Source organism: Kwoniella botswanensis, chromosome 1, assembly GCF_036426115.1.
Source record: "Kwoniella botswanensis chromosome 1, complete sequence".
NCBI classification, from domain to species: Eukaryota; Fungi; Basidiomycota; class Tremellomycetes; order Tremellales; family Cryptococcaceae; genus Kwoniella; species Kwoniella botswanensis.
Window position 1 is genome coordinate 14,314,914 of NC_088599.1, and position 14,344 is coordinate 14,329,257.

General features: G+C 46.0%; 5 protein-coding genes across 5 annotated transcripts; 3 read left to right on the plus strand and 2 right to left on the minus strand.

Annotated features, from left to right (window-relative positions):
- Positions 1-315: 315 nt before the first annotated feature.
- L199_005409 (uncharacterized protein) lies at positions 316-2,561 on the minus strand (the record flags this gene model as incomplete). Its single annotated transcript, XM_064891120.1, has 9 exons — positions 316-444; positions 534-846; positions 933-1,030; positions 1,103-1,180; positions 1,242-1,505; positions 1,572-1,916; positions 1,979-2,056; positions 2,121-2,331; positions 2,404-2,561. 9 exons carry the CDS (start codon positions 2,559-2,561, stop codon positions 316-318), a joined length of 1,674 nt encoding a protein of 557 aa, XP_064747192.1.
- Positions 2,562-3,174: 613 nt separating this feature from the next.
- Positions 3,175-4,587, plus strand: L199_005410 (uncharacterized protein; the record flags this gene model as incomplete). The annotated part of the gene is made up of 8 exons (XM_064891121.1): positions 3,175-3,240; positions 3,289-3,473; positions 3,526-3,635; positions 3,696-3,905; positions 3,960-4,021; positions 4,093-4,155; positions 4,208-4,387; positions 4,450-4,587. 8 exons carry the CDS (start codon positions 3,175-3,177, stop codon positions 4,585-4,587), a joined length of 1,014 nt encoding a protein of 337 aa, XP_064747193.1.
- Positions 4,588-5,406: 819 nt separating this feature from the next.
- On the plus strand, positions 5,407-8,176 carry L199_005411 (uncharacterized protein; the record flags this gene model as incomplete). The annotated part of the gene is made up of 9 exons (XM_064891122.1): positions 5,407-6,126; positions 6,198-6,274; positions 6,337-6,616; positions 6,678-6,878; positions 6,927-7,410; positions 7,472-7,582; positions 7,634-7,704; positions 7,781-7,793; positions 7,863-8,176. 9 exons carry the CDS (start codon positions 5,407-5,409, stop codon positions 8,174-8,176), a joined length of 2,271 nt encoding a protein of 756 aa, XP_064747194.1.
- Positions 8,177-8,453: 277 nt separating this feature from the next.
- Positions 8,454-9,969, minus strand: L199_005412 (uncharacterized protein; the record flags this gene model as incomplete). Its single annotated transcript, XM_064891123.1, has 7 exons — positions 8,454-8,650; positions 8,730-8,878; positions 8,980-9,161; positions 9,236-9,254; positions 9,318-9,465; positions 9,537-9,841; positions 9,917-9,969. 7 exons carry the CDS (start codon positions 9,967-9,969, stop codon positions 8,454-8,456), a joined length of 1,053 nt encoding a protein of 350 aa, XP_064747195.1.
- A 1,049-nt stretch (positions 9,970-11,018) lies between these two features.
- Positions 11,019-14,342, plus strand: L199_005413 (uncharacterized protein; the record flags this gene model as incomplete). The annotated part of the gene is made up of 19 exons (XM_064891124.1): positions 11,019-11,137; positions 11,188-11,238; positions 11,287-11,321; positions 11,374-11,684; positions 11,740-11,925; positions 11,985-12,168; positions 12,227-12,280; positions 12,340-12,473; positions 12,535-12,553; positions 12,604-12,662; positions 12,720-12,768; positions 12,960-12,973; positions 13,016-13,118; positions 13,174-13,282; positions 13,372-13,401; positions 13,453-13,515; positions 13,573-13,765; positions 13,816-14,239; positions 14,299-14,342. The coding sequence occupies 19 exons, from the start codon at positions 11,019-11,021 to the stop codon at positions 14,340-14,342; spliced, it is 2,181 nt and encodes a 726-aa protein (XP_064747196.1).
- Between the last annotated feature and the right edge of the window lie 2 nt (positions 14,343-14,344).

The following is a 14,344-nucleotide window of genomic DNA, read 5'->3' on the forward strand; positions in this document are numbered from 1 at the left end:
GAACGTATGTGTGTACAATTGCATTGATATCTGAGCTCTAGAAACGCAAAGAGTACATGCATTCTCTCATCGCAAATTCGGATTTGCAGCGCTTCACCGAGTGACATGTTATAGCTAACGAACTACGAATTCATGCTAAGGAACAACCCAAACTTCTAACTACTCATATTTACAACTCATCTCCGAAGTCTATATCATATACTGACTATAGATATATATATATCGAAATCAATCATTTCTTGGTCTATATAGGAAAACGCAAAAGCGTAAACGTAAAACACTGAAACACTGAAACTTCTGTCTTCAAGCCAGTTCTTACACCTCTCTGACCAGAGCGTTAGTCTCGATTCCTTTGATATCCCTATCTTTATCCTCACTCTCATTCTCGTCGACAGCAGGAGTGGATGGTTCTCCCGAAACGTTCTTGCAGAATCTTTCGTCGTCCTACATAGTAAATCCATTTGATCAGTATCGATCATTTTCTCAATATCATTTACATAGTGATTGAAAAAGTTGATTTTATTATCACTTACAAGATAATTGAGACCCTCCTTTTGATGCGGTATAGGAGAAACCAAACAGATACCCAGATAGACAAAGAATCCAATGGCCAAACCAACCAAGAAAGAGATATTGAACAGCTTAACCCAAGCGTTGGTTGCAGTAGGATCAATGAGGATCATGATGAAACCTGGACAGAATGGCCAAGCTCCCATGATGAACGCTACGATTGCCCTCCAGTGGAATCCATTCTTGAACCAGTAGATGGAAGATGGACTGCCGTTGTAGAGGTCTTCGATCTTGACGTGGCATCGTCGAAGAACAATGTAATCTGCTAACATTATACTACAAAACACACAAAACATGTTAGTCTCGTTCAACGCTTCAAGCATGAATTAACTCTAAGTGGAAAAAGAGACAATATGACTCACCCAGTCATAGGAGCGATGAATACTCCTAAACCACTGATGACTGACAGGAAAGTAGCGGCTGAAGCTAAGATTTGCCAAGGGTTGGACGCGATACCGATCTAGAGTCGGGGTTATAACTGTCAATATACTATAGCGAAGCTTCCAGAGCATTTCATCGAGATTGAACTTACAGCAGCGAGAAGATAGGCACCTCGTCGGATATTCAGGTACTTGGGCCATAATCCAGCCATATCCATTCCAGTTGATACCTTACATCATCGCAAACATCAGTTTCATCCATGTTCACCATGTAGAAACTCTCGCACTTACAGAGTTCAACAAGACGTTGATCGATAATTGAGCGCAAGTACATCCCAAACCAGCAAAGAATACCGCGGCTCTCACACCAGGAGTGGAATTGTAGTGATCTTGAATCGCACTTAACAATTCGATAGGTGACCAGATGATCTCGCCCAAGATCGAGGATGACGCTGAGGTTACCACCACTCCGACCAAAGCACAGAGGGTGATCATCAATGGTGCAGCGAAAAGTTGAGATAACATTGGATAATATCTTCTTTCAGAGTATCGTACCTACCACAACACTTAATCAGCTAGATATTCATATACATATTCTTTTTCGGCAGCTGATAGACTCACCCAATCACTTTGACCGATCGTTCCTGAACCCCAAGAACCAAGGATAGAAGTGATACCCAACATCATGGAGTAAGGTGTAGACGAAGCTGTATTAACAGTTTTGAACAATGGTCCACCGCCTCCAGCATTAGGTACGGCCCAGGCCAAAAGACCAATTAAGGTAGCTCCGAATGCCGCTGAAGAAAGTACGAATGGTCTTTGAAGTCTTTCGGGTGGTACTAAAACCAAAGGGATATAGGCGAGATACCATAAAACTACACCAAGGAAATCTTGATGCGTTATATTGGAAGAGGCAGAAAACTTGTTGGGTTGATGTTTCCAACTTGGTGACATCGCTCCGAGCATCTACAAAGATACGATCAGATTTAATGTTCCCTAATTAGTGGGTTCAGAGGAAGGTGACTAACCAGATTGACGGCTTGACCACCCCAGTAACTTTGAATACCGAACCACCATACCGAAGTGAATACTCTTAAGCAGACAGGCTGTATTGATGCAGACCATGTATCAGCAGAAGTTTTCACAGTCAATGAGACGGATGATACCTACGAAATAACTCCCTTTCATACCCCAACTCATTCGACTAACAACGGTAAATCCGATATGATGGATTTCACCTGGGAAACCAGAGACTACCGATAGAAGCCCGGTAATGACCGCACCAATCACCACGCAAGCCATGGACTGTTGAGCTGTGAGTCCATAGGCGAGGAGTGACGATCCAGTGGAATATGCACTGATACATGCTCCAGAAACGAACCTGTACCAGAATAAACGACCACACCAATCAGTATTTTGATAAAAGTTGTGAATCGGAAGGAGTGGGACTGACCAATAGATACAAAAACTCCAGATTTTATAGGTCCGCCTATCAGGTGGGATAGGAATCAAATCCCGGTTGGTCCATCGATCATTGGTATATCCCCCATCTTCATCGACGGGACATTCGAGTTTTCTCGCTAGTTTCCTTAATTTCGTAGTAGATGACATCGTCGTGATTTGCTTGTCTTCGCGTATGCTTTGGGGAAGAGATAGATCATCGATCAGGAATGTTTCACTTCGTCTCGTCTTGGTTGTATATGTATATGTATCTTCTCGAGTCTGAAGTGGGCACAACTCGTGATCACCTATCTATCTGGTATGGGACCTTATCACAACCTACTTGTAAGGTACTGTGGGATATAGTATGACTCGCAAAGCCTTCGAATTTCGGATAAAACTTTCCGTCACCCACCACAAGATGGGTACGACCTAAGGGCAAGAGGAGAAAGAGCACAGCAGGAAGCAGCACATGAATAATAGATGCCGATGTGCGAGTACTGGAAGAGATAAGCGATCCATACCTCATCCAGTAAAAACGCGAGTGCCCACCATGAAGTCAGCCAGTTGATCAGCTGATAACAAGTGGGCGTACTTATGCCCCACAACGTGGGAGAAGAAGCATGCCGTTACTCTGAGTGGGCGAGGTCGAGGTGGAGAGATACCTAAGATAAAAGTCCATCTCAGATGAACGAAAGACTACAAGATCAATGCGAAGGATTGCTCCAATCGAACACATCTGTGGAAGTAGCTCTACGACATACACCTTAATCCACCATTCACAATGCCCAGTGCCGACTCTGCAATCCCATTTATTGACTTTAGTGAATTTGGCGATGGTACAAGTGAAGTGAGTCAAAACTGAATCGCGAATGTTCTTGCTGACACAAGCCAACAGGCAGCGAAACGAATTGGTACCCAGCTGTATACGGCATGTCGAGATGTAGGCTTCTTGTACATCGTGGGACACAGCATACCCCAAGAGAGCATCGATGGTATATTCGACATGAGCAAGAGGTTCTTTGCGTTGCCTTACGATGTCAAGATGACTGCGCCTCATCCTAAAGAAGCATGGCATCATCGGTGAGCCCGTCCTATAGGCAGCGACAGACATGAGGCTTACTGTATGTTATAGAGGATATTCAGGCATAGGAGTCGAGCAAGTCTCGCAGATGGTCTTTGACGACGATAAGATTGAGGAGATGAGAGGTAAAGGAGCAGATTTCAAGGAAAGTTATGATATGGGTGAGTACAACCTCCGTTGGCACGAATGAAATCAACTAAAACTGGTGATAAATTACGTAGGCTCCGAAGACTCTCACAAATGTCCCAATGTATGGCTAGAAGACAAATATTTACCTGGTCTACGAAGTACATGTTTGGATTTCCAAGAAACATGCAAAAAGCTGGAGAACAAGGTATTGAAAGCTTTGGCATTAGGTATGCCGGGTGTACCGGAAAACTTCTTTGAAGAGTATCATTCGGGATACGATAATCAATTGAGGTTCTTACATTGTATGTCTCTCCTCAGCACTATACAGCAGAATGGTTAATTGACCATTCTGATAGATCCATCTGCTCCAAGGAAGGTGTTTGATTCGGGTGAAAAAGGTAGGATCGCGGCACACACGGTTAGTAACCCATTTATACATCCACCATTAGTGATGATACCTTGCTCATTGTTTCCTTTGTATGTGGGCAGGACTTCGGGACTTGTACTTTCCTGTTCCAAGATGATTGTGGGGGTTTGGAGGTAGAAAGTCCAGTAAGTCCCGTTCACTAAGCTTTCTGTGTTCGTCTGCTCATCGAGATTTCAGCATAACCCCGGAACTTTCCTCCCTGCACCTCCTGTACATGGCGCTATCGTATTCAATATTGGTGATTTCCTGATGAGATGGTCAAATGACGAGCTCAAATCGACGCTACACAGAGTACGAGCCCCTCCACCTAGAGCCGATGATGGTGAAATGACAAGAGAACGGTATTCTATCCCATATGTAAGTTTACACGTTGATCTTGGCAGACCACAGCTCAGCTGATGTATTCAATCGTATGATAGTTCTGCTCTGCAGATCCTGAGAGAGTTATAGATGCATTGCCTGGAACTTACTCGGAGGCTCGCCCCAAGAAATATGCACCTATCACTTCGAGGGAATATATCACGATGCGTATGAACGCTACTTATGCGAAATACTAGGCTTTTGTATGATTGTCAAACTGGATCTGTTGTAGTACGTTTCATGCAAAGTATTCGTCTTCTCATGCATACTTGGTGAACGAGTGGGCGGTCAGCATGAGCCAGTAATCCACCTGTACTCTTCGCATTTCGGTATTTCGCCTCTTGACTGTGTCAGCGGATTAAGCCGTATACTCGTATTGCTGGCCTTATCGCTTATCGGCCTCACACGGTCCGTGCACCCACCCACTCCACCTGACAATCACCCCACCACTGTCTCACGCATCTTCTCCCACTTCGATCATTCATGACATCTTTTCTTCTCTACCACCCACTAATCTCTCCCTCTCTCCACCGCCCACTCCTGCTTCCCTTGCCCACGCGTACAAGGCATGTCGGCTCCGACTTACCCCTCCACCGATCGACCAGTCAGGCCGATACCAAAGGTCAGCTCGAGCGAAAAAGTGTATGCCTGTTCGCAGTGTTCGAAGGCTTACGCAAGACGAGATTATTTGGAGAGACATGCATTGAACCGTACGTCAGACGTCTTTATATATGCCGCATCACATTTTCTTGCAAGCCTGTGGTTGTAAGGTACTGGAGTTGACGAATGTGAGATGTACTCGTACAGATGAACGTCCTGCATGTGTGTGTCCAGTCTGCGGGAAGAGTTTTGCCCGGCCGGATGTACTAAGGAAACATCAGAGTACTACCTGTAGTTTGGGGAACGACGAGGGAAGTCGCGAAGGAGATAGTCTATCACCGTCGCCACCTCCACCACACGTGAAAGCAAGAAAGCGGAAGAGATTGTCTAGAACCGTTTCGTATGTCCCGGACGAGATGGCGGAGACAGTCGATGATGAGGGAGCAATAGTAAAAGAATTGGCCACATGGCAACAAGGTGTCAAAGATGGGAGAAGCACATCCTTTCACATCCATCCGACAGATCGTCCCTCCCAAACGGGACTGGCACATCAGTGGTCGATACCCAATGAATCTCAAGATGATAATATCGTCGACAACACCCTAGCTCCCATGACGACCTCCACCGATATCCATGTAGATCTGCCGGACTCAACACAGGAAGATACCACTATAATCGCAGGGGAAGAGTTCAACTGGAATGACACGGTGCCAGAGCAAGGTCAAACTGGAGATAATATGGATGATCTTCTATCATGGCTATTCAATCCAGCTACAGATAATGACATTTTATCTTCATCGACTATCCCGCTAGACAACCAACCGCTATTCGAAGATTTGCAACATAAGGGACACGATGACAATCTGCATCCAGACGAGACTGATTTAGAAGTTCGATCGGATCTAGGATATCAGAGTAACATCAACATGATTCCAACATTATCGCAAAGACCTCCGAGTAGGATGAGGTCCACGTATCCTGAAAATTACATCCCTCACGTCCCACCTCCCGTGCCATCGCAGAACATCTATCCCGACCTGTCAGAAAGATGGTCAAGCTATAGACCATGGAGGGTACCACCCAATGTTGAGATAGTGGATGAAGAAGCTAGAGCATCAATGTTGGATCTCTTCGGCGTGAGTGATACAACGGCTGTCCTGTTGAATCCTGGAAAGAGCTGCGCTAATCTGACTAACCCAATGGATAGAACACTGCAAGGCAAGACTTGATGTCCCCTTCATTCAGCTTACAGCAAATGAGATTACACCTCGAGCTATACTTCATGTATGTCAAATCTATCATAAAACCCTCCACAATTCGCTTACTGTAACAATACACTTTACTAGGCACTTCGCACCACTATATCCAATCGTTCACGAGGCCTCGCTGCCTTACCGTAAATTGCCCCCTGATCTGCTGCTAGCCATGATATGCGTTGGGACAGCTTTCGCCAACGACCCAGAAGGTCTGGAAATGGCATCTAAGGTGCACAAACATCTCAGAACGAGGGTTTTCGACATGGTTGAAGATGAACCGACAGCGTCGGTATCGTCCTTGCAGACGATCTTATTGCTAAATCACTTTGCGAGATCTTTCTGCTCGTTGAAACAGCATGATGTGGCTCAGGTCAGTCAATCAGTATATCCGTCATATCATTGAATGCTAATTTTCTTATTGGGTCTTACAGATATTTCACTCACCAATCATCAACCTTGCCAGACAGTCGGGAATGCTATTGCCCAATTTCGATAGGAAATTGCAGAACTCCTTAGATGATCCGATGGCATGCTGGCTGGAATGGGTAGCAGAAGAGGAGAGGAAAAGACTGGGCTGGTTCAGCTTTATGATGGATACTGAGAATGCAGCGTTGTATAGGGGTTTCTTGTTGGTGAGTTGATTGTTTCTCGTTTAACCTTACCACTGACCATCTCCACAGATTCACTGCTACCTCATTCAAATCGACGTACCTTGCTCAGACGAAGTGTGGCAATCATCCAACCCTCTAGAGTGGAATACCGCCTTGACCCAAAGCGTCCGACCTCCATCCTTCCGTAATCTGCTGAGAGACCTAGCAGGTAGAGGGTACATTGCTCCTGGTCTGACCAAACTAGTCTTGTGGATCTTGTTGCACGGTATTCACTGCGTACAATGGACATTACTGTGGAGGGATTTAGGCGATCTATCGATGGTTCACGTTAGTAAAATCACCAATTGGAAGGATTCCTGTAGGAAGGCATTCGACACCTGGCGGACATACGTCGACGACAATTTTGGCATGTCGAATACGAGCTTGAAGGTCTCACCGCTCTTGTCGACGGCTGAGCATCCAATGTTATCTGCCGGAATACCATTCTCGCATCTTGGCACGGTGCTGCTGCTGAGTGATACAGAACAGATAAGGATATTCGCTGGAACGAAAAGTGAGTAGTCCAAATTACACCGTGCTAGACCCCCATACCAGACACTGATCATGGTCATTAGAAATCGCTGGTCGTCCAATTTCACCAGGTGAATGGGCAGCCGCGAACATATACGTCAACTCGTGGGCGAAATCGCAAGATGGTGCTTATTGTTGCTTTGCCGCCTTGAGACGTGAGTCCTCCGTTGAGTCTTGAGTGCATCCCTCTGACTCCAAATCACCAGTACTCGCGCACGTATTCAGATGGAGTAGCGAGACGAAATTTCAGAGAACCAGTATGGTCCCGTGGTGTGTCGTGAGTCATCTATTCTTCCATGCATCTGGCCAGTCGAATAATTGCTTCATCTGAATGTCATATGTACCTGTACCAGTATCTTGCAGCTCGTAAGTGCATTGTCATCTCTTACGATTTCCTACAGTCTTCGAGATTATTGAAGCTGATCACCTTCGTAGTCGTGATATGGTCCTACTCTTCCGCCCTGGAAGACCACGACCCTTTACTCGCCCCGTTCATTCTCATCACATCAGCATCATCCAATTCGAACCCTCAAGTGCGTATCGAACCTTCCTTAGCGCAAAGGAGCGCCATCGATTACTTGGATAACCTATTATCGGTCGACCATCCGTTTTCTCTGCCTTCCATCAAAGGTAAAAACCGATGCGCGGGGGTGGTAGCCTATACTGCTTACCTGGCTGGGACATTGAAAAGGGGAGTCATGGAGGAGTGTAGGACTGTGTTGTTGGGTTTATTGACTGAGCACGTGTAGTTAGTCAAGGCCAGAAAGCAGCTCAGTTATCTGTGAAGAAGGATTTCCCCGTCGTTGTATATGATAGTCAAGTTGTCAATATTATATAAGACAAATCTCATAGAAGGTGTATCTAACCTGCGAAATTGTCAATGACCTCGTTACATCTCGATGAACGAAGCAACATATAAAATTTGCATTTTTCATTCCGATTATCAACTTTTCACCTTACGTATGGCACTACGATTATTGACTTTTCACCCGATACTTCCATTGCTGCCTAGAAGTGCAACGATTCTTACTTCTTTCCGTACAAATCATCAGTTAGCTCGTAGGCGTATTTGTTCTCCCCATGCCAGTATGGAACAGCAGAGGCTTTGCAGATCAGCCAAGCTTCGTCCAAGGCTCTTACCACGTCGTCGGGTAAAGGTCCTTTCTCCAGATCGGCAAGATTGGATTCCAATTGTGAAAATGAAGATACACCAATGATGATACCTAATAATCGTAGGTTTCGCATTAGTGTCACAATGCGGATTGGCTGACCACCAGTTGCCAAATCAAGGCATCCACTTACCATCATTTCCACCTTTGCTTGCCAATTTCAATTGGGAATGGTGGACACACCATCTCAAAGCTGTTTCCACCATGGTGAGATTATGGGGTTTGATCGCTTTCTCGATGACTTCCAGGGCATCAAAAGCGGCAGGTCGGAAATATCGTGCTCTAGAAATGAAGAAGAGCAGCATTAGTGTTTCTGATCGAAAAGAGGGCTGCATATTGATATCGGACGACGAAAATGAAAAGCTGCAAATTGCGAGACTCACCGATAATTCGCTCCGGTAGACGACTCCGTACCGAACCTACCATCCTTAGGAGGATCTTCGCTCTTGTATTTTCCACTGAGCAATCCACCAGCGATAGGGTTATATACCACCCAATCGATCTTGAATCGTCTGAGAACAGGTAAGAGTTCTGGTTCGGCTCCTCGGCACACAGCGTTGTACATCTGTTATCTGAGGCATTAGCACACTTCCACAAGCCAGGTTACAAGGGCGTATAAGCAGATAGGATAGAACTTACTCCTTGATATAAGGTTGGTCTGAAAGGATGATTTGGTCAGCTTCTCAGTCCATAAGAGATAATCTATCATGTTATCACTCACCTGACCCATCCCTCATATTGACAGATTGTGCAGACTTCAGCTACCTCAGCGGCAGTGAAGTTACTAATAGCGAAAGTGTCGAATTTACCCTCCTTGTGGAGGTCATTGATGGCTTTGAGAGTCTCATGGAAAGGTGTGGTACGATCGGCTATATGGGTAAATAGTGACATGAGTTGAATATCCACGTCTTTGGTGAGTTACGTTGAGGCAATCGCTTACCAGCATGCAGATAGTAAATATCCGTCTTCTCCGCTTTCAATTCTTCCAGACTCTTATTCACGATCTCCTTCACCTTGGCCTCTTTGTGAGCCCCAGCTTCGGATGGATACCATTTACTGGCGATCTTGAGACCTCTTTCTTTGTATCCAGCTTGAGCGGTCCAACCTTCTTGTTGTCCTCCGATATATACTCGAGCGGTATCAATCTCATTATAACCTTGAGACTGGAAGTAGTCGAGGTGTTTTTTGTACTCGTCTAGAGAGGTGATACGCGCTCCCTTAGACTCGTCAGGACCAAAGGTCATGCTGATACAAGGAGGATAGATCAGCTAGCTGGAGATTGGGAAAAGCGCTCGTGGAAATCACTATTACTAGACTTACGTCCCGAGGATGATCCTGTTCTTACCCTCCTTCCTTTGTAAAGTGTGTAACATGGTGTATGATAGGATATTAATTGATGGGGGTACTGTCGATGAGACTGATCAAGGGGGAAGGTCGATGTTATATATATACTGGATGTGATCGATCACCTCGGCGTCATCATCTCAGACGGGATGCGGACGTGGCCGAAGTGATCTGTTGTAGGTCAAGTGGAGGAGTCTGTTGACGAGTGGAGGTCGAGGTGGAGGTGGCCCAGAAATAGCATGCTCATATATAAATCACATCGTACAGTTGTTCGGAGAAGATGAAGCCGTAGGGTCAAGGTGATCATACTGATGCTCTGCGAACATCCTAGGCAAAAACGACATTTGGTATATTTTCACGTTACGATTTCAGTTCTTCTTCCTGGCAATAAGGACTGTACAGGAGCCGGAGGGTCCATCAGCTGGGCGATCGAGGAATGTTGCTGGACGAGGCAGCATGACCTCGGTGGATGTTTATGCATACCGATGTTGTTATGTTTCGTTCCCATAATATGAGGTAGCCCAGCCAACCGGACAATTTTATGTATTGATCAATATTAAAGCAAAGAAAGAACAAGAAAAAAACAATGCTTTTCGGCTTTTCGTACACGTCGCTAGCACTGTCGTTATCAAGATGCTGCCCTACATCTCTGGCAACGCGCGCGGGGCTCATCATCATTCGAAGGGGCAAGCGCTTCACACCACCCTTGAAAGTATGTTCTTGACAAAGAATAATATACACTTCAGCTGCACTTCAGCGATTTAATGCGTAACCGCCTGATCTCAAACATAGTTGACGACACCGTGCAACTTGAGGATTTTAACGTGTTAGGCGGCTACCAAAGTGGTCCATGAGGAGTAAGCAGATGAGCTGGTAGACATAGGGGCCACCAAACCCTGAGATGGGTCTACAGTAAGTTACTGTACTTTTTTCGGACATTTCCCACTTTTTCGGGAATGCATCTTAATCATCACAAATCATGTCATCTCGTCTCATGAGGAGAAAGGTTTCGCCGCTAGCTTCAGATCAAATTCACTCTCTGACAGATATTCCGAGCAATCAAGACTGAAGGCGAGACATGAGCGATCGCCAAGCCGGATCGTCATCGACAAGATCGGGTTCCCAGTCATCTCGGAAAAAAGCCACGCGTTATCAGCCTATAGTGAGCTGTCTGGAATGTAGAAGGATGAAATGGAAGTGAGTGCGAATGATGGCTAGCCATAAAAAAACTTGACAGAATTATATAGATGTGACCGTCAATTCCCATGTGCGAATTGCCGCAAACGCGGGCTGGAATCGTAAGCAAGATCTCATCCCCGACCTTACCAGTACTAATTCTTCAACAGTCTCTGTCCAAATGGTCAACTTCGATCATTACGAGGTAAGCTTGTTGCTACACCCAGCACCAGTTGAAGCTGATAGGATCTTTGTAGGACAATATGAGCAGACGTCAGAAGATATTGAGAATCTGAAGAAAAGGAATGCTCTGTTAAAAGAAGCTTTGGAAGAAGCATTGCGTCAGGGGTTTGAGATCTCTGGCTTAAGAAACGGCTTAGACGATATATCGGTGGTGGACGCTAGACCTACTGGAATGGTCACTTCGGCTATGTCTACGGAAAGATACGCACAAGCATTGGTAGAAAGAGAGAGCAGTACTGAGGAATCAACACATGGTCACCTCATTGTAGGAGATGAGCCAGGCTCGTCCTCCTTTTTCGGTAACGCTGGTGCTCATTACCACCTTGTGAGTTGAAGTACTTTTTCTCGGCTTGAACTCGCCTCACTCCGCTTCTGGTTAGCACGTCTCAGGCGAAGGGTCAGACTCGCCGTTGCGAGGGGAACGCCCGTTCATTGCAGATGATATATCAGCCGAGCGGTCCGATACTTTTCCATTTCCCAATCTAGCTCCTATCACGGTGGAAAACCTACTACTGCTCTCACCCAGTAGACACGATGCTGAGAGATGGTCAAGGATATATTTCGAGGTGAGTCAATGGAGCAAATTACTCTAGTATCATCTTCTTGGCAAGCTGACTATTCGTAGGACGCAGCGATCCTACATCATAGCGTTGACCCTCAAATTTATTGGACAAATGTCTTCCCGCGTCTGTTCGGCAATGCTACTACCGCTGATCAAGCGCGAGGGCTGTCACTCAACAGCCACGAGCTGGGACTAGTCTTCCTTGTCTTGGCTTGTGGTGCAGCAATGGATACAAGCCTTCCGCCATGTTAGTCGATATACATACCTCTCTGGTCTGGTACGCATGCTGATTTGTCGGACATCAGACAACGAGATCGCTGAACGCTTTTTCCGCTTAGGACGTACAGCGTTGTCCATAAGTGAGTTCCATGTTCGGTCGATGGTCTGAACCTCGTCTGACTCATCTCCAATGAAACAGACCCTGGGGACTCCTTACCTTTCATACAGTCGATTCACATCATGAGTCGCTACCTGTCCAACTCTTTCAAAGGGCCAAAGACAACTCTCGGATTCTGGACTCATTTGGGTATGGCTGTTAGAAGCGCACAATCTGTAAGAAATAAATACGACCATAACAATGATGTTGTGAATCACACTGATATGTACGAGATAGATGGGTCTACACAGAGATGGTACGAATCCAGCTCTGACATGGAGCTGTCATTGACGTTCTCACCTTCAGGTCTTCGGTGGAATCTGAGCGATGAGGAGCTGGAGATGCGTCGAAGATTATTCTGGGAGGTGAGACAATAACTGTACTCTGTCGCAACATTCCGCTAAATCGGATACGTACTTTAGATCTACACCGAAGACATTTTGCAATCCATGACACAAGCGAGGCCACGTCGTAAGTGTCATCACCATGCTGTCGGCGATCCGTTTGTTGAGGCCTGTGCAGTCATTTCGCAAACTACGATCGATTGTGCGATGCCTCGTTACAGTTTCAGCGATGGGGACAGTGATTGCAGACTTATCTGTGTGTAAAATCTTTATTTCTCAAACATCTTGTATGGCCGTGGTGCTCATGATCAACAATAGTTCATCATTATAAAGTGAGCATTATCTCACAATGCATCTCGCTGATAACTCCCTAGTATCGCCTCGCTCGAATCCTTTCCAAGGTGAATGACGTCCAGGTCAATGTTGTCCCCTCGCAATACAAAGATGTTCTAGCAATTCATGACCTGCTAAAGAAGTGTGAGTCGAAAGGTACAAGCAACTTGGCTGCTGAATGATTACTGCTCTAACTCAGTCGAGGAGGAGCTACCGCCTGTCCTTCGTACCAATCATGTCATCGGTCCTCACATGGATCGTAGTGCTCACTACCAAAGAATGACTCTGCGACTGCTCATAACGGAAGGGTAGGTCTGCGGACGCGTATGACTTTGCTGACCATGCTTAGGTACCTCTTTCTGCACCGCGTGCAATTTTTCAAAGCATTGAAAGATAGTTCTCATGAACCGTTGACTTCCCCCTTCCGGTACGTGCTGTCACATACAACATGGCTTTCAACACTGATAGCCTTCTTCAGGTTCAGCTACGTGGCAGAATTAGAAGCCTCACGCGTGATCTTGCTCATATTACAGGATGCACTGTGAGTGAGCATCCGCCTATGGACTTTTGCTGACACCCTCATGCTTGTATACTTTAGAGCTATGGAGGATCAGCTTGCTTACCGATTCTTGATCTTTTTCTTCCATGCGTTCACTGCGATTGTGAATTTCGCTGCTGTGGTGATTCGATCACCACGATCCTCTTTAGCAATGGCGTCGTTGATTCAAGCAGAACATGGCGTGCGCCTTTTCGAATCGATCCCCGATGGTTTTCGAGCCCGGAATGATCTAGTGAGAGATTTGAGTTGTCTATCAAGGATTGAGCTTAACAGAACTCATAGCCATTGATACGCAAGCTGCTGGACGAAGCCAGGAAGAGTATTGAAAGTCTCAACAATGAGAATAGGCAGCAGTCTGAGATCGATGTCAACTCCTTCGGTTTCGGAACCAAACTTGTGCGCCTCTCAACGAAACCATTGGCACAGGCAGAAGCTATCAATCCGTCCGCGCAGAATGGCAAAAGTTTCGGTCTCGACTTCAACTTCCCTACCACTTTGGCGGACGCCTTCGAATTGACCAACCAGGCGGATCCTTCGTTGGAGCAGAATTTTTCTTCGGAGTATGCAGTCCCAACCTTCAGCGAAGACGATCATCTTTTCGATTGGCTCTCTGCAGATTGGACTTCTGCGTTCGTCTCATCCGATCAGTATCACGCTGTAGATCAGTCTGGCACCGCTGCCAGGGTGGAAGAGGATTTTGTGAATTGTAAGTCGAATCGTAGTAGACTACCTAGGATTCGTATCCTGACGAAGTCTCTGACACAGTGATGACAAGCATTGGTCTATTCGCATCTAATGATCAAACATAGCA